This window comes from Echiichthys vipera (genome assembly GCF_963691815.1).
Source record: "Echiichthys vipera genome assembly, chromosome: 14".
Classification (NCBI taxonomy): Eukaryota; Metazoa; Chordata; class Actinopteri; order Perciformes; family Trachinidae; genus Echiichthys; species Echiichthys vipera.
In genome coordinates, this window is record NC_139839.1 from 16,033,351 (window position 1) to 16,058,184 (window position 24,834).

Below are 24,834 nucleotides of genomic sequence, written 5' to 3' on the forward strand. Positions count from 1 at the left end.
TCACGCTGTGACTCAGACCTTCCAACAATTACCAGAGTGATCGTACACCCACTCCCACAATCTGACACCATCCTTCCTTCTTTTTCCATTGCCTCCATTCTCAACTAACTAGACTAGACTAGCCTATAGTTTTGAAAATATATATGCATACAGCTGTTTGCAGCAAATAGTGGTGTGGTTGCTTCAAAATTTTACCCATTTTTTTCAAAAACCTTCTTTGGACAGGAAGTTGAGTAACATTCCAGTGCTCGATGACAATTAAATCTTTGTGTTGGCAATAAATATAAAGTTTCCCAGTTTTCAAATGAGACCCTCCTGAGATTTATGTGTCATTTTTATTTTCCTGAAATTGTAAAGAGAGAGAGGGGGGGGGGTGGACAGATTTGTGTGTGTGTGTGTGTGTGTGTGTGTGTGTGTGTGTGTGTGTGTGTGTGTGTGTGTGTGTGTGTGTGTGAGACCCCAGCTCTGTGTCTGGAAGTAATCATCTCGTCCAGGCTCAACTCCGCAGCCCCCTCCCTATGATGTAATTGGAGTTTTTTTGCATGATGGTACAAGATTTTCAGTGGGATTTAAGTGAGTAACGTTGCATTAATTTTACTCCCTGAACTTGATAGTTTTTTCTATATATTTTATTCACTCGTTTAACATGCCGTTGGATCAGTTTTTATAAAAACAGGTTAGATCAAAGAATGATCAAAGTATTGTATACGCTCCATGTTGCAGAGCGGGTAAGTCCCTGACTGTAAGGGGTTTGGACTCTCTGCCGGCACAGTTAGGAGGGGGAGTGAGGTTGGCTCTGTTTCAAACACTGCGATGGGGCCTCCTCCCGCCTCCACATACTGTTGAAACAACAATCTAAGAGTCTTTTTTTTATTTTTTACAACTCTGAGAACAAATGCATAGTTTTTGGTTTTTCTTCTATAGAAAACACACATTGTGGCAATTCTCCGCTGTGTGAAAACTGAGAAGAAGCTCCTTGTGAACAACCTGGCTCAACAGCAAGAAGACCGCTACCATTGCAAATATAACATGAAGAGCAGAGAGTCCAGTCTAGGAAATAGCAAGAAAATGCAGACACTGTCACAAGACAGATGAGCAGTGACTCAATCAAACCTGGTGTATACATGCTGGAATATGACATAATGTAAACATGATAGTGCAGCTTATTGATCATTGTGAGGTCAGAGGTCTAAGTCAGCTGCAGACAGAAGGCAAAGTGTGCTAGAGGGGATTTAAACCTACTGATTCATTTGAAGACACTTATAATTAAAGATGTAATGCGTAATATTTTCATCTGTTTAATTGTCTGAATTACTATCTATCAAAAAGGGAGTTAAAACAAATGTGATTGATCACAGGACCCACTAATGAAAGCACTTCTTCGTCTTCTTCTTCTCATTTGCTCCTCTACATACCAGCAATCCTCTATCCGACCAGAGAGGGGCAGCAGCAGGGCCTGATGCTGCAAAGTAAACATTCCCCCCTACCTCTCTCTCTCTCTCTCTCTCTCTCTCTCTCTCTCTCTCTCTCTCTCTCTCTCTCTCTCTCTCTCTCTCTCCCCCTTTCTCTCTCTCTCTCTCTCTCTCTCTCTCTCTCTCTCTCTCTCTCTCTCTCTCTCTCTCTCCTGGGGAGGAGAGTCTGAGCTAAAAGTTGAGGTGGGAGGGGAGAGGAGGGGGTCTCCTGTCTGATCCTTTGTCATACTTTGCTTTTGCACACACACACACACACGCAGAGGACTTCAGCTTCAGCAGCAACAGACGCTAAAACACTACTACTACTCGCAACTATGTGAAGGGGACAGAAGTCGAAGGTGAGTCGCTTTTCTTTTCACACAGAGGTAAATTCAGTCTGCAACTCAATTCTCCAGGTTGATACAAACTGTGATGCTCCGGGCGAAACACACGTTTTTGTCTCATTTACATCGCTATGTCAGACAAGTATCTAACGTTAACGTTGTTGATCACATGCTGACTGCGTGCACAGTCGCTGCCAAATGTAACGTTAAAGTGCATAAAATGACGAGTATGACTTGTGTTTGTAACTGAGGCGAAGGTGAATGTGTCATGCTGTTGCAAAAGAAAATGTCCCAAAAAGTCAGGGGGGGATTTTGAGCTGCCACAGACTTTGTTGAGAGGTCGGGGTTCACTATTGATGTTTCAACATTGCTGGATAATGACACGACCAATTAAAACACAATGGACGACAGCCAACGACATCCCTAAGTGTGTTTGTTTGGTGCCTGATGTTGAATCAGATTATTGTAAAAGCAGATGAAATAATTACTGCATTAATCAATAAGTTGAACCAAAATAAACATTTCTAATGTGAGTATTTCTTTTATTTCTCTTTTTGCATAATTCTAAACTGAATATTGGGATCACTAGATGTCACTAGTTGGGCTTAGGGGAATTAGAACAGCAATATATCTCTATTTTCATAGAGCTAATGATTAGAAATATTTTTTAAAAACTAAAAAAAATAGTTAGCTGTTGGCCCGAGATTAATTTAATTTATTGCTTAATAACTATTTACATTTTATTATCATGATGATGATGATGATGATGATGATGATGATTATTGTTATTATTATTATTACTATTTACTTTGAATAGAAATTAGCATTGTCTTTGTCTGTGCAATGAGACTTACAAGGCAGCTGTGGCTTGAGCCTTATGCACCGTCCTGTGTTTATCTTCACAGTGTTTCCACACATGAAATGAAAACATCTTATCTGAGGCCATGCCTCAAACTGTTTACATCTCTCTGCGTTTATGATCTGCACTATCCTGCTGGCTAGTTGTCTGGGTGATGCAGTAAAAAAAACTCATGCTCCTGACATGAAGCCAGGGGTCCCCCCACCCCTTTTTTCAGGAGGTCTGGAGAATGAACTCATGCTGATTGATTGTGTGACTGTGTAAAAGGATACCCTACTTCCTGTAGGCCCTCTCCCCAGACAGCAGGAGGAGAAAATCTTGGATCAGCCATCTGTGTGTGTGTGTTAGTGTGTGTGTGTGTGTGTGTGTGTGTGTGTGTGTGTGTGTGTGTGTGTGTGTGTGTGTGTGTGTGTGTGTGTGTGTGTGTGTGTGTGTGTGTGTGTGTGTGTGTGTGTGTGTGTGTGTGTGTGTGTGTGTGTGTGTGTGTGTGTGTGTGTGTGTGTGTGTGTGTGTGTGTGTGTGTGTGTGTGCGCCCTGTCTGTGGATTCAGGAAAAAGCACTGAAATCCCTATGATGTGAAATATCCTCACTCAGTTGGATTTTTCTGACATGAATTGTGGGGAGCTGACTATGTACATCTTGGTTTTATTTTAATTATTTATTTTAACCTTCTTTTTGTAAGAGGAGAGAGTGTGACTTTCTCTTTGTGCTGTTGTTCACTGGAAAAACTGAGAGTGAGAAGCTGTATTAGTGCTGTTCTTTACATTTTCCAAACTATTGATTATGTTTATAGTGACCTGATTAATTATTTACTCAATAAAATGTCAGAAATCCCATCTAAATTCACCAGAGCCCAAAATTAAAAAAGTATAATAGGACATTTTTCTCTGTTAATTGAGTGTTTTTATACTTTGACAGCATTTATACAGCCCCTCCACCTGCTTTATAATAAAAAAGACATGGAAATATCACTTATTACATTATAGGGCCTTTAAGTCTTAAGTATATGAAATAGTGAAAAGGAATCAACAAGTTGTTGAAGTTGTTAAAGTATAGCCTGCAAATATTTGGTATTATCTCAATTAATGAGAAAAAATGTTTCAAATACAATAAAGTTTTAAAGCAGTCCCAGTCCAGATTGACCCCGTCTGAACCTCTGACTCTGACTGCTGTCTCAGTAAGTCTGGCCTGAGGCTCTGAGGGAATACTTTGGAGTCCTGGTCATGAGCTTGAGGCTAGAACAAAGATTAAGGTGCAGAGTGCTGCTTTTCAGATTTGCCTTTTATTGGTGACAGAGCCAGGCATAAAAACTTTCCTCTGGATCTGTTTTCCTACTTAGTCTTGAGGAAAGTTTTTTTTTTTCCCTCTCCATTTAAATATGCACATCTGAAATATCTGCTTGAATTGATGTATTGTTGTCGAGTTGTTAGAGGGGACGTCGAGGGGCCGGATTCAACTTCCTGTGATGTTCTTTAAGTCTTTTGTTTCTAGATTGAAATATGCTGCTGTGTGATGTTGCAGGAATACTGAGCAAAGTTGAACTGAATTGAGTTGTTACATTCAGTATTTATGTGGATTCCAATATGATTAGGATCAATTTGTTTTCTATAATTCCTATTGACAATATGTAGAATACAAGAAGTTTGTTTTTTTTACAGTATGATGTGTGAGTTTCATATTGATTCTTCCCTTTTCCTCTTCTCAGGGAACAAAGCACGTGGGGCCCAGTTGAATCCTGCATCCTCAGACTGCATCAGAGAAAGGAGGTCAGTGTGATGAACAGCATGCTTCCTCAGAGGAGTGCGGTCGCCACACTGGGCTACAGCTCAGGTAAGACAACATTCATACGTTTCTGTTTTCGTTATTTCCTTGACATTTATCTGTATTTTGTTTATTCTCAAAAATGTTATCACCCTTGATCATTCCCCCCAACCAGTTCTTACCTAAGACTCCCCCTAAATACAAAAGAAATTACACTGCCCCCAGTGTCATCCATACAATATTCCTTTTTTCTTGACATTTATCCCTTTAATTGGTTTGCTGAGCAGCAAATCTCACAACCCCTACTTATGTACAAAGAACAGAGTCGGATAAATGACAATAAACCAGATCATTTTAGCTGATAGACAGATAGCTAAGTCTGGATTAGTTGCTTCATGAAAAGCTTTATTGAGTTATAATTTTCCTTCAACTGGAACAGCTGTTTGTTCAGTCCATTGTTCAAGACTTTAAGCGCTTCAGGGTTGCAGTCAAATGTGCCTCTTGGAACATGATTCGGGCCTATTTTTTCAATCATGATTGCCTGAAAAACACATACAATGCAGTGGCATATCCAGACTTTTGACTGAAAAAGCAGGGATGGCTTGAAGTACGTGCATGTGCACACATATACTGTACATGTTGAAATAACATTAACCTCTTAACTATTAGTCTTTTAAAGTCTGTAGTGGGTTCAGTTGGAAAGCTAGAGCGAAGATGTTTGTTGAATACCCTAGCTTTCTAGTTAGTGGTTGTAAAGTTTCATGAGGCTGTGATCTAAAGGTCACAACAGCTCGTTTTATATAATGACGTCAAGTTTGAAAAAACTGTTTCACTACAATAAAATGGTTAGGGACTTACATCATCACACATCAATACAATTTAGCACAAAAGTCTCAGCTCTCAAAGGGGAGACTCGTGGGCATTTATATTATCCATTTTCATTCACACACCTTGAGGTAAGAGGGGACCCCTTTGAGAATGGCCATGTCAGTTTTTCCCTCCAAAACTTTGGAACGTTGTTTACCCCCCTCCGGATGAGCTGACGTGGTTGGTACCAGTGGATTACTGAGATTGTCTAGTTACCTGCTACAGCTTCTTAAAGACACTCCCACTGTCAATGCAGGTCATACCATACAAGGCTGAGAATCTTAGCTACAGCTATTTCTATAAAGAGAGGTTTTATTCCTTCATGATCTATAACAACAAGTTAGGATACATGTAAATAACAGTCTCACTCTTAAGTTAATAATCCAAGTTTTATTAGATTCGGCAAACCAGAATTGATTTATAAAACCCAAATGTGTTAATGAGTTTCTGTGACAAAGGAGTACAGGAGGTGGACATTCTTTGATATCACAACTCTGTACTGATTCAGCGTCCAGCCACCCATGACGCAGGGCACCTCTCACACTGCTTGCTAAGATATTTGGGTTGGGGATAAGTGAATTCTCGTGCAGTCGAGACGCATTCTGGCTTGTCTTGGCCCACCAGCATACTTCCATTTTTAGAAGAAGCTTAACCACTGATTGAGCCTCTGTTTGTATTGGACTCAGAACTGTATGAGCATACATTCTTCACTGGTTTTCCCCCACTTACTCAGCACATGAGTGATAGCACTGCTCTTAGCTGAGCTGGTGCTTATTAAATAGGTTACATTAGACCTGACTGGATTACATAGACCAAAAAGGGACAGGATTTCATGCTCTGACAACTCTCTCTTTTCTACAGACTGTGTGAAGATTGAGCACAGCAACAGTGGCTCAGTAGGTGGGACGTTGCTGAGGGGCTCTCGCTCTAAGGCAGAGCTACAGGACCTGATGGAGACGCTGCAGCGCAGGAAGAGTGCTCTGGAGGCCAGCTTGAGGGCAGCTGAGTGCAGCCGCAAGTACCTCAGCGTGCCTTCACCTGTTGGATCTCAGTCCACCAGGCCTTTGTCAATCCTCAGCAATACCGAACGACCTCCGTCTGCCGCCAGAACTTTTTCCTACATGACCAGCAGCAGTGTGCCTCCGTCACCTCGCCAAGGTGAACGCCAGCTGAGCCCCAACGGCTTGCTCCGTCATTCCCACTCTCGCCACCAGTCACAAGACAGTCTGCTCCTCTCCAACGCAGCAGATGGAAGCTCTCTGCTCTCCTCCTATGGGCAGCCCCTACCTCGCTCTCACAGGGTCAAAAGTGGAGCAGCCAGCGTGCCGTCCAGCCCTCGCATGGGTCGCAGGCTCTACTCTCAGGGTAAAACTGGAGGAGACTCCCGGCAGAGGAAATACTCCACTGGCTCCCTTAACAGCCTTGGGATGCATAGCCGTTCTCTGCCGCGGCTTCACAACGCAGCAGACCCCCCTGCTCTGTCGCTACCGTCACGACACTCAGTGGGTTCCCACAGGGGGGGCTCCGCAGGGCAACGGCGCAGTCTCTCATCCCTGGAGCAGCCACCAGATGTGACGGTACCAGCCAGCATGCCCAGCACTCCCAGGAGGGCCAGTCTGGCCTCTCTGAGCTCTCTGGGTGTAGAGATGGACGGGACAGGCTTCGATCTTAGTTTCGGAGAGAGGAGGTTGTCCTTTGGGAAGGGTGGGCTGGGTCCAGGACAAAGGGTGGGCAGCATCAGCTCTTTGAATGGCAAAGAGGAGCTGAGAGACTATCACCAGCACCAGAGAGATGAACGACTAAGGGAGCAGAAAGTGCAGAGATTGGTGAGTGTCCGTTTGAACCATGGTTCATACAATAAGGACTTGGATATTTGTCTAGGAACCAGTGGAACTCTGGACCAGTCCCAGCCTGGTCAGATGCGTACATGAACTGATGAAGCCTCTTAGTTGAGAAGTGAAATGTCTTCCTAGACAAATTACCAAGTCCAGTTGCTTTTGACTGAAATTTATTTGGGGGCATGGTTTATACACTTTTATACTACTTTAACAACTTCCTAACTTCATGTTTGACCTAATTTGAAAGCATGAAAGTAACAGTAAAGTCTAAAATATTTAAGTATGCATCACCTGTCTACAGGAATGCCAGCGTCTAGAGACCATCTTAAACCTGTGCACTGAGTTTGGCCATGTGGAGAGAGAGCCTGCGGGCTCAGCTGTTTCTGACCTGCAGAAGATCAATAAGGAGTTGGAGAAGCTGCAGGTGTCAGACGATGAGTCAGTGTTCTCTGACTCTCCCAGCAGCGTGGCTCCAGAGAGTTGCTTTGGAGTCAAAGCCAGAGACTTCCAACTTGCTGAGGAGCAGCAGGTCAGCCAGCGCCAGCAGAGCAACTACAGAGAGGCCAGGTCCCACTCGCCTGCTATCAACATGAACAACAACAGTGCCCCCTCACCCTCCACCCACCACAGAGCCAAAGTAAGTTTTGCCAAAGTCATGCCTATCGACAGGTCCTCATAAACATCCGGTCATGAGGGTGAAATTTGAATATTTACAAATTATAACACACGGGGAATTAAATTGAATCACAGTCAATTATCTAAAGAATGTTCAAAATTTAATTAAAGTACAGGAAGGATATACTTAACATTAAACATTGTATAATTAGAAGAAGTCACGTACATTTCATTTATATAACCCAAAATCATGAATCACAAATTTTCCACAAAGTGCTTTACAACAGAACACAAAAGTAAAAAGGAATAAACCTGCTCAAACCCACAATTTTACATGACATGTTTTGGCATTGTCCCATTCCTGTCTCTACCATTCCCAGCCTTTGGACCCTCTCGTATTCAACCACTTTCCAGGTGATGTCAGTTCAGTCCATGAGGGTTCAAAGTTTAGGGTTTAGGGTGGAGATTGGGGTAATAATATACGGTATATCCACATCCTAGAGAAGTTATGTCTTTGAAATGATCGGGGGATTTGAGCAGGTCAATATTGCTGGTCATAGTGGGCCTTTTTCATAGAGGACATATTGACAGCAGAATTTCCCACATGTGTAAAAAGTCTGATTCCATTTAGCTGCTCTGGTTTTATGGTCTTATAATATGCATGCAGGGTCACTGTCACACTGTCATGGCTTATTTGCACATGAATTGAACAGAGCCATTGTTAATGTTATTAGTAACACCTGTGCTTTTCCAACTGGGACAAGTCAAAATGTCTGCTTTGGAAAAAGGCCTTCCTCTGTAGGAAGTTTCTGATTAGGCTGCATCACCTGGACTTAATATTTTTGATAAAGAAGAGAAAATCTGCCCCAGGTACAGTTTATCCACATCCTTTCTTTGCCTTCACTCAAGCTTCCTGCTACAGAATGAGTGTTAAAGTTTGTGAAGAGGGCACCAAGTCCTACGGGACGCACCCCCTCCCCCCTGTGGAATGCAGTTAATCAGACTGCCGATGGCTTGTTGATCTTTTTTTGTTTACCTTTTGTAATATAAGAGTAAATGCTTTCCACGCGTCCACTGAGCACCATTTCAAAATCCAAATAACAAAGTTTTTATGAATACCCAAATGTGTCCATATGTGAACTGTGTAGGAAGTGTGTATGTGTATGTGATGGAGTGGTCCAAAAAACATTCACATAATAACAAAGGTTGCCTTTTATTTGGTTCAAACTGGATGTGTCTAGAGGAAAAGTGCAAACATGTGGCATGAAGCTCTTGTGCAGGCTCATATGTTGTTACCACATCCATGGGGGAATATAGTGTGTCTTCCACATTATTATTAGTCAACACTTTTGGTTGACGCAGATTCTTCAAAATCACCGAGCTTTTAGTCAGAAGTTTTATGCAGTAAGTGTGTGCAGTCAGTAGTTTGTACATTTCCTGTTTATGTGGGGTTTTTTAGACATATAAACAGGAAAATCACAGTTGCACAAGACCTCCTCACAGCTTTGACGTTACAACTATTCTCTCTCATCTGCTTTTTTTTAACAGTTTTGAAGCCTTGCTGCACCTATTGAGAAATAAAATAACATGTTTAATTTACACATCTCAATATACCTAAACATGTCAAATAATGTGATTTTTGTTCCGAGGCAAGCCCCCCTCGTCCTCCACTCTGCCAGTCCTCGAGCCTCTGAGTTACAGTCTCTGTAAAAGTGCAGCTTTTTTTCCATTCTTGAGCAGTAACAACCTAATGGTGTGTCTGGTTTTAATGAAGAAGTCCTAGTTTTGTTTCAGCACTCAGCCATTCAAACTCCAGGGAACAGGAAATTACTTTATCCCAAGGAGAATTATTGTGCGCATGTCTTCTGTGTGCGGGTGTGTGTGAGTGAAGGAATGCTAATGTATATGCATGGAAGAGACATGCGTTTTTCCAGATGTATTGAAATTTTTCACTGAGGCAAGATCAATGTTGTAAAAATCAGAATGTAGTGAACGCATCACCACAGGTATTCAACCAATGTGGTTTTATGTGAAAGACATAGACTCACCTCAAGTTTATTGAAATTACATTTCCAAGCTGCGGCTGTAATTTCTGCAATGTGTCAATTGTGACAGAGGTTTACAGACTCCAAATACCCTCTCTTCCACCATCTGCATTCTGAAGAGCAGTGTGCGCAAGAAGAAAGAGTACTCAGAAAGCTGTCTGGGAAACTATAAATCCTAGAGCTGCTGGCTACATGAGGCTGTGACCATGAAAACAATCCTCCTGGCTCCTAAAAGAAAGAATACCTGCTAAAACAGGATCTCTTAACATCTATGAGTATGAATGAAGGATGTAGGACTTTGGTAGAGTGGAAATACTCTGGCATGGCGGGCAGTGGAGTGCACTGATAGAGATTTCCATTACATCAAGTAGAAAAGAATCCTGCCCCTGTTGTCAGCGATCCAGCTTCCGATGAGTTAAAACAGCAGCTGCTGTCGTCTATTCCATAAAAACTGATTCTACCGGCCGGCAAATTACTTCAACAACACATTCTATACTTGGAAAATTAGTTTCTCAAAATGTTCTGCATTGAACATGCAAACACAAAGACAAGCTACAAACAATTTACTGTATGATGTTTTGTGCATTTCTCAAAACGTCCACTATCCATGTGTTTTTAGTTGCATGTGTGTATTCAAAATGTGAAGTCTCCTTTGCAGCCAAGCATTTATATGCATTCCTTATGTCAACACAGGCCTTGGAGAGCGTGCAGTTGAAACAGGAAGTAACGCATATAGAGGAAGAGAGGATCCAAGTCCTGAACAACATAGAGGAGCTCGAGCAGAAGATCAAAGACCTGGACAACCAGATGGAGGAGTCTGTCAGAGAGGTAGACTGCATAGTGCAATGTATAAACTGACATCTGAACAGCTTCATAGTATTTGTTCTTATAAAGAAACTGATTGATAACTAAAAAAAGAGCACTGCGCAGAAGTTTATCACTCAGGCTCATCGCAGTAAAGCTGAAGTGAGCATGCATTTTGCTCTTTTGTTAATCTTATTATGTCTTGATTATTTTCAATACGTTTGTTTGTTTCACTTTAAGTTGATAATATATTTCTATGGGATTTTTTAATTTATTTTTTTCTTATGAATGGTGCTGTTTCCCGCAAGATGGAGGTGGAGTGTGCTCTGCTGGAGGGGGAACAGGAGTCGGAGGTTACACAGCTGCAGAGGGAAAAGGAGCTTCTGGATCAACTTAAGAAAAAGATTCATAGTATTGACAAGACGAGCCACACTGAGAATACACAGGTAAAAATGTAAAATGATCCAGCCATGATAGGTTTTTGGCAGACATTCTTAGACACTAAACCACAGCTCAAGTAAACTCTCAGGGATCAGTTCAGGTCAACCGCAGCTTCCTTTAACACGGCTTCAGTTACATTCATTTTAAAACCAAACAAACAAATTATGTTTCCAAGAGGAAATGCTTACAGCACCAGCTCGAGGAGGTTCATCACAAATTAGATCTGCAAAGCAGCATAAAGGTCGTCTAAAAGACCCTCACCTAAAACTGTCCAAATGTGCAACATCAGGGGCTCTTTGGGTGCGGAAGTGAATGTAATGTTGAGAAAAAAGTGAAATAAGAATAGAGGGGAGAGGGTGAGGTGATGCATGTGTGAGAGGGAGAAAGAAGAATGAAGGGAGAAAAGCAGAGGATAAACAGATTTCAGCATTATTATAAAAAAAATCTGAGGCATGTGGGAATGAGGTAAAATGGAAAGGCATCTGGGTTATTATAGTAAACTAAAACAAAAAATTAGCAGTGGAAAATATTTTTTGTAATCTGAAACTTGATTCAAAACTAAACTGAAGACTAAACCCTTTTGTTTTAAAGTAACACAACTGAAAATCGAGACAGCATTTCAGGTTTCGTCAGCTCTTGTGATATCGATTGCTTCACATCGGACACTGAAATCTGTGTAAAAGGGAGGGGGCTCAGACGTATTTGCCAGGGCGGAGTGTTTCTGCATCTAGACCTGTCAGCTCACTATCTCTGCAGCAGCACACCTAAACTAACTCCACTGGACACTACATGGCAGTTCATTCTGAATCCTCCAGAATTAGTGCAGTGGGCGCCAAAACTCACAGAAAAACCAAATACCTCAGTTGTGATTTTTCACCTGTTTTTTCTTTTTTTGCCAATTTGTTTCTTTTTGCGCCTTCATTATCCCTCTTGACCTTGTTCTTTGTAATCCTGGATCCCTTCCCTTTACTTCCCCTCTCACATTTTTCAACTTCTGTTTCTGCCCTGGTATCCCTTAGACCCACATTTGGGAATGGGCCCAAATAGTTACCATGTGTAAAAAAAAAAAAATGTTAGCGCATCTGACTCCAATTTTGTGGAAAACTAAAATCACCCAAAACCTGACACTTTGAAGGACACAAGATTTAACACATTGTCCAAAATGTGCAAAATGTTAATTATCATTAAAGAGGGCCTATTATGCTTTCTGTCTTTTCTGACCTATACATTTGTTTATAATATTGTATACTCATGTTAAAATAATAAATACGAATAACGAAGTACTTGCATTTATACTCTGTCGGTATAGCCCTGTCCACCGTCTGGCTCAGCTGTGCTCAGCTCTGAACGCTAGGATTTGGTTGCTATTAGCGATTTCTTTGAATTTTGTGAATTTATCTACGTAGACGATACCGGACTTCCCTACATGGTCATGCTGCTACACGCTCAGGTCCGTCCCTGCCGTGCCCTCATCTGCAGTTCTGCGCGCTCTGCAGTTGGCTCTTTTCACTTCAGTTAAGACGTCGGTAGAAATGTCTCCAAAAAAGTGTTTGTTTGTGAGGGAAAGACATTTTTCTTAAGTCCCTCTCTCTCTTAAAGGCCAAAGCACCAGGAAATAGTGGGTAGACAGGCCAACAAGATGATCCAAATATGTGGGTTTGTTTAACGTTACGACACTTTACACCTGAGTGTTAAATAAGATTTTGTTACTGCACCACGCAGGTGGGACGGTGGAAGTGAGGCGCTACAGTGGTGGTGGTGTGTGTGTGGGAGGGGTCTCTCGCCGGCAGAGTAAGAAAACACACCTGGGTCTTAAACTGCAGCCGACCACCTTAGCGTCTAACTTCTCAGGATAGGACAGATCTACTTCTCCTGTCCATGCTTATGAGTAGAGCACAGGACCAGAGAGCACCCTCAGATGCTCACAGTTGCCCCGGTTACTGTCATCAGTATGAGCTGGTGTTACCCTCCTGTGGTTTCACTTTAACAGCAGCCGATGTGCTCAGCCTCTCTCGTCACATCTTACTGAGGATTTTCAGGCCACATCTCATATCTACTGTGGGATATGATTGTAGTGTGCATTTATCTATTTATGTACTTTTACCTTACATTTGGTGTATTGCATGTGTCTGTGCTGTTTCTCAGGAGGCTGAAGAGCAGACAAAAAGTTTGGAGGATTTGGAGTTTCAGAAGCTGGAGAGAGAAATTAATCAGGACGAGGAAAAAGAGAGTAAGAGCCAAGAGCTACTGCGAGAGATCGCCGAGTGTCAGCGCCTCATGGTCACACGCAAGGTGAGGTTTTGTGCGTGTGCATGTAGCATGTACTGCATGTTTAACACATCGCAGTCAGTGCTGGCACCGCATCACTTTTCAATTGCTAAGCCTGGAGTATCTTCAGTATAGTTACTACTGTGGGTATTTTTGGAGCATGCTAACAGAACATGACTCACCAGTGTCCTTGCTGTTTTATGGTTTAGAAAAAGTAGATCTTTAGTATTTGTCTGGACTCAGTGCATGTTTGAACCAACGTATTGTATCATGATGAGCTCTCAGATTTCAGTAAAAGACCCGCAGAAATGTCCCTCACTTAAGACGTAGACTACTTGTCTGTAGTCTTTAAAAAAGTGCAGAGTTTGAGGCTACTTTCAGTTTCCTATTTTATCAGATAAAGTGCATTTTTTGAGTGTTTAATCTTATCAATCTGCCCAATCATATGAAATAAAAGATCTGTCGAGGCACATGTAAATCCTAAAAAAGTTTTTGTGGTGATCATTGTGAATTTTCTTTTTTTCAGTTACTACATTGTGGTGTGTTGTCATTAATCTTACTACAGGTTTGCATGAAAATAAAGCTGCAAAATTGTGAGATTTTCAGCACAAAGCATGAGCTATTTACAAGAGACAGCAATACCAGCAATGGTAAGCATGAAATACTATTTACATAGTAAAAAAAAAAGACTTAGAATATATAGATTTTTCAATTGAGGGTAACTCCACAGAGGGCGCAGAACAGAGTGAGTGATATTAAGTCAATGTGTAAAGGACTAGTAGTTGTAGGAAAGCAAATATCACAAAAAATATCCCAAAAGGAAAATATGCTCTTGTTCTCTCTGCTGCTGCTTCATAATAAAACAACATTTGGAGTATCTGTTAATGTGACAATATTACTTTGCTTGATATAGAATTGCAGGATACTGTGTAGTGATATTGTGCTGTTTTTTTCTTGTCACAGGAGAGACTCGTGACGCTGAAGAAACAGTCTTCGCAGATTACCTTACAGGCTCAGCAAGAGAGAGAGAATTTCCAGAGAGAGAAAAACAATCTGCTCGTCATGCTTCAGAAGGTAAGAAAATGATTCTCATGCGGATACAGCACATACGTATTTGATTTAATTTACATGAAGATTGTATCCTGATGTTGGCAGGAAAGAGAGAAACTGGCATCTTTGGAAGGAAAGTATGCAGAGTTGTCTGAGGGGCGGACCTTCACTAACAGCCCTGTCGCCATCAAGGAGGTAGGTGTAAGTCACAGCTGCAATAGTGCTTTATATTTCCACCAGCCGAGTGCTCCTCTTTCTTTGTCACACAGTAAATGACCAAAGTTTCAGTGTCTCTGATGAAAAGTCCTGTTATGTTTATCGTTTCTTATCCGTTGTGATTTCTGTAATCACTGCAGCACTCTCTGAAGGAAAGGAGAAGAAGCAACAAAGAAAACTCTTCCCACCTGATTGACAGCCTACCTCATAAGAGGAGCCAGCAGCTCCTCACCTCTTACGGCAGATCCCTGGGACGCACGCTTCCTCCCAAGGTCATTATTACCTTTTTGTAAAAACAATAATCAATAATCTAAGCAAACATTAAAGGTCCTATATTATGCTGAAGTTCAGGTTCATACCTGTATTTTGGGTTTGGAACATGTTTACATGAGTTAATGTTCAAAAAACACATTATTTTTCTCATATTGTCTGTCTGAATATACACTGGAGATCAAAATGAGAGAACAAAGTATTAATACTTAATTTATTCTGAAATACTGTTATTGTTTATCATCCATAATTTGATAGAATACCCGCTTTGGCTATACACCTGCTGTACTAGCATGTTTCTTTAAATAACCAAGGTACTTCAACAAAAACCTTTATTTTGTGAAAAAAACATTGAGCAAAATTAGAGAACAGGAACCACTGTGTCAGAGGAGAAGATTTAAAAAATGTTTTCTTAGGGCTATAGGACTAAACAAATGAATAGCAAATGTAGAGGCCCTTGCTTTGAAGAACTTCAGCACATCTGCACCCACAGGACATCACTAGTTTTCACACTGCTCTGGTTTGATCTTGGTCCATTCTTACAATCTCTTCCACAGTTCAGTAACTGTAGTGGGTTTCTTAGCAATTACTTTGTTGCTAAGGATTTTCCAGAGATTCTCTATGGGGTTTAGCTCTTCTTTTTGGATGAATCAAGTTTTTATAAATTGTTCTCTAATTTTGATCACCAGTGTACCTGTATTCATCCTCTCTCTGAAATGCTCTATTTTAGCGCCTATCTCTTAGAGCCCCAATCTGCACCTGATTGGTCAGGTACTCATCTGCGCTGTAGCAGCACTATAGCGGCATTAGGCCTTACAGCAAGAATAACGCAGACTGAAAAACTGTTGCAAAATATTGGCCCATTCAGATTCTGGACTGCACAAGAGGGGAATTCACTGCCCTCATTAATCACTATTCAGAACTTTTTATCCCTAGAGAATGATCCGCCCAAACAGGAATTCACACTTTCAGTATGTGTTGCAACACCCGTATAGATCAGGAAGTACTTTGCGAATGAGAGAAGTTTTTAGTCGTGTGACGGTTGTAGAGACTGACCCTAAACAGCATGCGTGGTGCCGTTTCCTCCTCAGGCTCATTTGCCTCTGTCCCAAAGCTCCAGCTGTGGCAGCGTCATCCCGCAAATCTTCAGCTTCTCTCCGCCCAGGGACCTGAGCACCCGCCGCCTGCCCAAGAGTGAGTCAGAGTACCAAACTGTCACATCTTATCTGCATCAAATCTATACTGTGTGACTGGCTTTAACCCTCAGGCGTTATAAATTCAGGACAGTAAATGCTAAAATGATCCAATAATAATATAAATGAGAGCCACATTTAGTCCACATCTGATATCAAAGACTACACGCTTGCCTTCACAAAGTACTGTTCATTATGCCAGAGAGGAATTTGTTTGCCCAACTTGCTTGAAACATGTAGCACATACAAAGTATCTTCACTGGTAATGGTGTAAACTATGTATTCATTAGATATGTGTAATGAGGTTTTGAGAAATACTGTAGCATAATAGTCCTACTGTTTTTTTTACATATTCATTACTTTTTTTTCTTGACGATTGAGAGTGGTTTAAGCTAAGCAGTAATTCCACACAATTACTCAGCCTAATACAGAGTGCTGATAATGGAGGGTACTGTCATGCTTAATTAACCCTGTGCCTCTTCCCGTCCTGTTGACTCAAAGTAACAGCCTCTTTCCAGTATAATCAGTGTAACTTGGCCTGGTTGCTGCAGACAGAATTTCATAAAATTATGATCACAAGATGCTATTTCACTAAGCCAACTAGTGAGCTTCAACCCTGGTGTTGTTAGGTAGTGCTTACTGTAATATTTTCTTCCATCAGCAGGCAACAGCCATGCACACATGAATGAAGACAGACAGAGAAGAAGTGATTTTTGCAGCAGGATGGTGTCTGAGCCCAGCATGTTCCTGGACTCCTTCTCCTACCCGGACAACAGCCAAGCCTCAGATACCGTCAGCGTGGACAGCTCTGACAGCCTGGAGACCAGCTTCTCCGCCTGCTCCCCAGATAATATCTCCAGGTTAGAAAGAAAGCACAGTGACGTAGTGATAAAAGGTTACTTTGAAAGAGTTTTAGAAGGAGGAAGAAGAGGAGTTGTATTTTTAGAAGGCTGCGGAAGATGATCAGGAGAGATATTGTGAAGAGACTCTGTGTTTGTGTCAGATGAGAGACAAACATATCCACATCTCTAGCTGTCCTCACGCTTTCTTACAGTTACATACACATTAGCATATTCAGTCACAACCTTTGTAATGGTGTTCATGTCGTTTTGTCGTGTCTAAGGTTGCAGTGATGGGTCTTACAAGTTCATAATTGGGAAGTCCCACATCATGGTGTTACCTTTTTTTCCTGCAACAAAAACCTGTAAACTAGAGACCAGTTATTCATTTTGTGTTAGGTATTTGTACAAATGAGTTGAGTTTGTTTGCATAGCCTCCTTTCTTATGTGTGTTTGTTTGTTATAGGTTCAAGATAATTTACTTTATTGTCATTATGCAAGGACAACAAAACTTCAATTTTGTCAGCCTCAAATGGTTTATTGTATCACGGACTTCACACACATTTACAAAGAATAAAATAAGGAACAAATGAGATAAGATATAATAAATAGCAGCTATACAAGTAGAGGATCTAAACAATATAACTACAGAACATAAGCAATAGGAGGTTTGATACCAAAACAATACAATACAACTAACATGTATGCAAAACATCAGCAGCAAATGTCAATACATGTGCAGTATAACAGATTTGAAGTGATGTGTTTTACAGTGTTGAATGATTGGTGTACTGCACATAGTCATTGGCTTGGAGAAATTTTCAAATATTATAATATTATCAGAGAAATACGGTTCTTCTCCTGTTTGATAACTCGTGTTTTCCATTTTCCATCAGTGCTAGTACGTCCAATATGGCGAAGATCGAGGAGATGGAGCGTTTACTCCGAGAGGCCCAGGCTGAGAAGCACAGGCTTCTGGAGCATCGGGTAATGTCCCAAACCTAACCAAAACTCCCTTTGTATGTCATTGTGTGTGCGTTTGATTGATGTAATTTACACTATGTGACATGTGCAGGAGCGTGAGATGGAGATGCGTAGGCATGCTCTGGAGGAGGAGCGAAGAAGAAGAGAGGACCTGGAGAAACGACTGCAGGAGGAGACAAGCAGGAGACAGAAACTCGTAGAGAGGGAGGTGAAGCTCAGAGAGAAACAAAGATCACAGGTATTCAGAATGACTAAAGAGAAGAGGTTGATCTGATTTGTTTTTTTCTTCACTGTAAACTTTGTGCAAATACTCCTCGAACAATCTGTTATTTAATTGCTTTTTCCATAGTCCCGGCTGACTCGCTACCTCCCTGTAAGGAAAGATGACTTTGATCTTCACGGCCATATTGAGGCAGCTGGACACAACCCAGACGCTTGCTTCCATCTGGCCATCACAGATAAAACCTGCCGAGGCTTCCTGGTCAAAATGGGCGGCAAGATCAAGACATGGAAGAAACGCTGGTTTGTCTTCGACCAGAATCGCAGGACGCTCACCTACTATGCAGGTGGGCTATTTCTTTCTTTCAGCTCTCTGATGAAAATGTGCAGTTTTAAGACGTGAAGCAAAGTTACGGCAACAGTGATGTCACCTTGGAGCTATGCCAGAATACTTTGGATGCCGAGACCGAGCTTTGATCAGAGCCTTGTCGGTTCTGTTTATATTGTCCGCTGCAGACAAACATGAGACCAAGATGAAAGGAGTCATTTACTTCCAAGCCATAGAAGAGGTGTACTATGACCATTTAAAGAACGCACACAAAGTAAGTCTGTTTATGTGCACGCATGCGTGTCTTTGATTATTAACACATGCCTTGTTTTTTTGTTTTTTTTATGAAGTAATGTTGAAATCTGTTTATCCTCTGCTTTTCTCCCTTCATTCTTCTTCCTCCCTCCGACACACACATCACCTCACCCCCTCTCCCCTCTTGTTCTCATTTCACTTTTTTTCCCTCAACATTACATTCACTTCCGCACCTAAAGAGCCCCAACCCCTCGCTGACGTTCAGTGTGAAGACCCACGATCGGGTGTACTACATGGTTGCTCCGTCGCCTGAGGCCATGCGTATCTGGATGGACGTTATGGTTACGGGTGCTGAAGGACACATGCATTTCATGGTGTAGCTGATCCCAACAGATCAGGGTTCACACCACTAAACTTCAACGTTAAATGTGCCACACGAGAAGCTTTGCGGCACTCGTATCAACGCAACCTGAGATTGATTGAAAAAATGAACTCCTGTTGTATTATTTGTAGCCTACAACTCACGCTCAGAAACACACATTATAATGTAATCATATATGACAGATGAAAATAATTTATATACAGGTTTCATAATTAAGCTATATAGTTATTCCTTTTGTAGTTTATGTGGCGTGAGAGACTGAAGCGTCGCCAAATCTCGCACCAATTTAGTTGTTACTTTCTCCAATTTTAGCCTCCCTTAAACAAAATATTTGCTGCTCGTCTCATATGCTCCCTTTTTATGCTTTTTTTCAGTCAAAACTTGATCAGAAGCTTCTAAATGATCAGAGACGCAACATCTGCTACACTTCTAAGCTGTGGTAGATACTGATGCTGTCTTTCTATAAAAGACACCAAACAGCTTTATATAACCTAGCATTTTGTTCTCTACAGGATTTAAGTTGTAGGTCTGTTTCTTTGCCTTCTTCCTAGTCATTCCTCTCTACTTCTGGTTGGACATGGGGCTGTATCAGTGGGTCACAACTTTTTAGCACTCCTTTTCCACATACGATCATCCTGTCTGTATTCCGGTTCGCAAGAATGCACATTTTAATTTCAAGTCACATTTATTACTTCTATACTGTCACTATTATTCAAATGTACTTCGTTTGAGTTTTATTTTACCTTTTCAACTCAAGCATTTTATTGCTGATGCCAGACTACAAGCATAAGCTGGTCTTGTCTGCTTATTTAAAGCAGAGCTGAACGTCCATCATCAGTATTCCTTCAAACCACGTTCATGTCTCTTTACATCACTTTCATTCCACTTAATCTTCACGTGGGCTTTTCTTCACATATGAAAACTTCAGTCATGAAGGAGAGGAAATTACAGGCACTTTTCAGGTTTTATTGTTATGAGTTATTAATAGTTTTTGCCAAATATTCTACTCATAAAAGTAGACCATTTGCACAGATCACAATGGTACTGTGTATCAAGCCTACCACTTTGCAGCTAGCTCCCTCTATCTATAGTTGAGGCTGTAGGCCTGATATGATGAGGCCATGTTTTGCAGCAGTGATGCTGAATGTACTGCGTCACCCGCATGTTACTCTAAAGCATGTCATTATGTTTTTTGACCAGCAGAGGTCCTCAGTGCAGAGTTATTGCACTGAAATGACGTAATGTCCTGGCCGGAGCTCCATACACTTTAACGATCCCTCTTTTCTAAAGCTCATATATCAGATATGTGCATCTATAAGCACATGCATATCAAGTGTAAGATTTGCTATTTGGAAGCAAAACCATCATCTTCAGGATCCTGAACACAAACTGATTTTTTAAATATAATTTAGTATTGAACGTTTTATGCAATCCATATGTTTGATTTGTATATCGTTTGACTATTTAGAACAGTCTGACTGTATTTGTTGACGGAGGATCACAATAACAGCAAGGTGTTGGCATACATACTGCAGAGTGCAGATGAGGCTGCAGAGCGGACAGTGTTGCAGATGAGATGATGCCTTTCCTGGATGCTTCTCGGTGAACAGAGGTATCCGTCATGTTAGCATCTCATCCACAAACTGTCATCCACCGTACGAGATGTAAGCCTGTAAACCAAGCAAATTATCGCTTTTATATATATATATATTTTTAAGAAATGTAATATTTTATATTTTGTGTATGAACATGGTAATTTTAGTTGACTCTACGCTCCAGTTTTTTTATACTTGACATTTCATGTCATGTTTCAAAATGAATAAGAATAAATAATTTTGATTATGAATCAGATTTGTGTTTTGGTTACTTTCTGTGTTGTGTGATGATTTTGTTTCACATGGTGTAAAATCCTGCGGGGGTTATATGGGTTCTTGCCTTGCTGAAGTTTTTCTTGGTATGATGGAGCACTGAAAAAGAAGCTTTTAAAATCCCAACATGGCAACATGATGAGTACCACAGCATTATTTTACACTGTTATGTAATGTGTCATTATAGGAATCAATTTTTTTTATTGTCTTATATTAGAGAGGGCTGCACAGTGCCCCTGTGTTGAAGCTTAACTCCTTAAACCTCTTAAATTAGTTTTCCTTTAATTCAATTTAACTTATAAAAGCCATGATAAGAGTCAAAAACACCATAACTGTGAAACTTTGTGCTAATTTGTCAGCTCCCAGTATATCTGACACATTTCTGAAATGTCTCAGAAACTCAGAAATAAAATTTTCTTGGAATGTTGTATTATCTACAGTGTGGTGCAGCCCCTTTTTAATACATTTCAATACATCTCTTTCAGCTTTGATGTTTGTAGGCATCCACATACTCACAATTCATCATTGTTGATTTTTCCCCCCGTCACGGTTGGTTCATCTCGGGTTAAATGAAAAAGACAGAGTTTGGAAGCACATTGATCACCTATGTAAAATATCTCTCAAAATTACAGTGAAGCATTATTTTGCTCTTTTGTTATAAATGAATAACTTAATTTAAAAGGGTGTATGAAGTATTATTAGCATGTATACTGAATGTGCTCATTAAGGCACTCATGTTTTAAACTCCTCCTCCAGGCATTTGCAGCCTTTCATTGGTTGACCTAGTGGGGTTGGCATGGAAACACAGAATGAAGCATGCTAAATTAGGGTCGAAAGAGACACATCGTCTCTCCAGAGGCAGAAACAGACACAAACACACGCAGATCATAGAAAGCCAGGGTGGCCTTGGTTATTGTTGATGTACTTGTACAAATATTTGTAGCATATTTGGGGCAAGGGGCTGGCCTTAAAGACACACAAACCACCTATAAACAGTAGTAGTCTGAGGCCACGTATGCAATATTGTGTAGAAGTTTATTCTAACATGTTCCCTTGTTGTACTTACCACAAGGCTGTTGTCACTTTCACTTATAAGCATGAAAGACACACTCCTGGAGAATCATGTGAATGGATGTTGACAAAAGGCAGCATTCACAGAATACGGCTGTTTCCGATTGCTCTTTTTAAAACTACAGGATGCAAATTCATACCCGCAATTTCCTGTAATGGAGAGCATGATATATTTGATCACACCGTATCACAATGTGAGCCCTCATAACAGGCGTGATTATGAATCTATATGCTGTTCAAACCAACTTTTGAACCCTTTCAATCCCAAATTGCAGGTGTTATCAAGAAGCAATCCTGTGTTGTGTCAGAGCCTCAGGGGGAAGCTGTTCTTTTCGTCGGTTTTACCCTCTGCAGTCTTTATCAGCACCTGATGTTTTGAGATCCTCGTGTTTTTCTCAGGCAAATATGGTCCTCTTTTCTCAGCTTGCAGCCTTTGGCTTCCTGAAGTACACAGAGGTCTTTTTGTGTCCCCTCTGCGCTGCTTTTTTTGTAAGAAATCCACCCTTTGTCCTTTACGCCTTATTCCTAACACCAAACTCCTCTTTATTACCCCATGACTCTGATAAGCTTCCAATCCTTAACCTGAGGTTTGATTTTCAACACTAGTCGCTATTAAGAGTTGTTTTTCAAACATGTTTTTCCTACTTTTTTTTTGTTTTTGTTCACTACAGCCTTTTCTAAGTAACTGTCTGCATTTTGCTCTTCATCATCTTTAATGATATCAACCTGATAGTAAATGTCCAAATCAAATTACCCACTCAGGCATTATGCAGCACATTCAGTGGCTGCATTTCACACTAAGAATAGAAATGACACACATTCCCTAACCCTTTTTCTGATAATAAGGTATGCATGTTAAGCATTTTCCCTTGCAGCTGATTTGCTGGGCACTGCTGACATTCATGTGCTTGCTTTTCAGGTCAGTGAGCTTTGAGTGTGGATGATGGTCTGATGAGGACACTCTGAGCCCAGGCTGTAGTAAGATGGTGAGGGATTATAAACCAAATATAAAATGTTTGTCATATCTCTTTACTCTGTTCTTTAACTTTTCCCTTACGTAATTCCATTCCACATGAACTTAACTCAAGAGATTGGGTATTTCTACTTGATACAAATCATTTTATATGTGCCCACATTTCTTATCTGCCTGCAAACTGCCACAATATTGAAAACATGCAGAATATAATTCACAACTTAAACAGATGTCATCTTGCAAAGTACTCATATTGTTTTATTGATTAAATAGGAAACAGAACAACATAGATGAGATGAGACTATACACAGAAATATTGTTCTCATCTGAGTATAAGTTGGATAAGGACAAGGATGTGCCAGTGTACAAGAGATCTCATCTCAGCATTGTCTCTGTCTTGTTCAAACGTCCACAGTGCCATTCATAATGGCTGCTGTCCATCATCTATTTCAATCCCTCCCTCAAAACCAGTCTCTCCCATAGTTCACAGTGAGATCTGATCATGTTACATATGAGCAGGCGGACACAGGCGCTGTACAGTTCAACGACTTGTGCAAAAAATTAATGGCACGTTTTCTGCTACATACATCCAGAGATAGGTGTGGAATGTAAATTTGGTCATTGCATTAATTTATAGAGCTCCTGCTGTTCTTCTCCTGACATAAATAAAAAGTAAAGGGACTGGTTATTATCAAAGAGACAGGCTGGAAAGAAAGATGTAAAAGGTTTTGACCGTTCCTAAAAAAGTGGGAGTAACAAAAGTTAAAAGTACTGTAGAAAAGATTAATTCTGAGAGTCTGTCGGAAAAAGCACCCTTAAAAAGGCACTCGCCCATGTTGTGTGTGTGTTCCCAGAAGACCTTTTATCTTGCTTATCCTTAGTTACCGATGCTGTGTGTTCAGGTGTAACCCTGAACCTTTCCTGAGTGCATGTCCAGTTGGCTCAGCACCAAAGAGCAAAGCTTGTTGCTTCGGCTCCCTGTGGAGATGTTTTGTGCTTGAGTGCTGTCTGCCTCCTTGACTCTGTTACTGTCACTTATGGTGTTGTGAAGCCAAGAATTACAGTCCAGAAATATGAAAAAAAGGTGGTCATGTAGTTATATTGAAAAAGAAAATTGCAGTCAAAGCCATAATCTGTACCGTTGATTGATTCGGTCCATTGCTTTATTTTCTTATCTGGGTGTTGCCAGCTGCAGGTTTATTACCAACCCTACGGACAGGAACCTTGGACACGGGTATCTTGGTGCGAGAGGGCTCTTTAGCTTGAGGGATCTGGGAGGCAGTGTGTGCGCCGTGCTTCACAGGGATCTTTGAGTCACGCGGTAAACTGGTGAGGACTTTGGGCTGGGGAAGCTGCTGACTCTCCTCCTGGGTGTGTTTCGAGGTGGGCACATAAGCGTCAACATCACTGATTTTATCTTTGCTCCCCTCATCATGTGAGTTGAAATGGGGCCTCTCTTCTTCTAGTACAGGAGTAGGTGGGTCTCTCCTTGCTTCATCATCAACATGTTGACTCTCACGGACAGGTAGCTTGCCTGCTCTGCCCCCTCCCACTACAGGTATTTTGCTAAGCCCTGATGCCTTTGCTTGTGGTATCCTCCTTTCTCTGGACGGACCCTGGTGGCTCGTTACTGACTCGTTATGCAGTTCTTCTGTTTTAAATGACAAGGTCTGAGCACCTGTGCTACTTGGACTAGTCAGTTGCCCAACGACTGATGTCTGTCCGCTTACTTTCATCTTAGCAGAGGCCGGGGCCTCACTCAGCCAAGGTGCAGGGGTAGAAGGAAGAGAAGTGACAGGGCAGGGGGCAGGGGTTGGTGCAGGAGGGACTTTAGATTGAGAAACTGTGATCTCAGCAGGAGGATCTTTAGATACAGAAACTGGAATACGAACA

At 41.2% G+C, this 24,834-nt stretch overlaps 1 protein-coding gene across 2 annotated transcripts; it reads left to right on the plus strand.

Annotated features, from left to right (window-relative positions):
• Window positions 1–1,719: 1,719 nt before the first annotated feature.
• On the plus strand, window positions 1,720–21,036 carry phldb2a (pleckstrin homology-like domain, family B, member 2a). Of its 2 annotated transcripts, none has more exons than XM_083926715.1 (17): window positions 1,720–1,810; window positions 4,360–4,484; window positions 6,144–7,108; window positions 7,422–7,757; window positions 10,474–10,608; window positions 10,893–11,030; window positions 13,171–13,317; window positions 14,257–14,367; window positions 14,449–14,538; window positions 14,700–14,831; window positions 15,921–16,023; window positions 16,684–16,882; window positions 17,758–17,848; window positions 17,937–18,083; window positions 18,195–18,411; window positions 18,581–18,666; window positions 18,887–21,036. In XM_083926715.1, the coding sequence occupies exons 2-17, from the start codon at window positions 4,430–4,432 to the stop codon at window positions 19,025–19,027; spliced, it is 3,093 nt and encodes a 1,030-aa protein (XP_083782841.1). In that variant the 5' UTR covers window positions 1,720–1,810; window positions 4,360–4,429; the 3' UTR covers window positions 19,028–21,036. The 2 variants fall into 2 exon arrangements, with proteins under 2 accessions (XP_083782841.1, XP_083782842.1); XM_083926716.1 differs by having other exon boundaries at window positions 16,687–16,882.
• The last annotated feature ends 3,798 nt before the right edge of the window (window positions 21,037–24,834 follow it).

Excerpts from the sequence above, each read along its gene's own strand:
- phldb2a (XM_083926715.1), top strand. The coding sequence starts at position 4,430 with ATGAACAGCATGCTTCCTCAGAGGAGTGCGGTCGCCACACTGGGCTAC. Across the intron at positions 4,485-6,143 it reads CACACTGGGCTACAGCTCAG|ACTGTGTGAAGATTGAGCAC; the intron begins GTAAGACAACAT and ends TCTTTTCTACAG. Across the intron at positions 7,109-7,421 it reads AGCAGAAAGTGCAGAGATTG|GAATGCCAGCGTCTAGAGAC; the intron begins GTGAGTGTCCGT and ends ACCTGTCTACAG.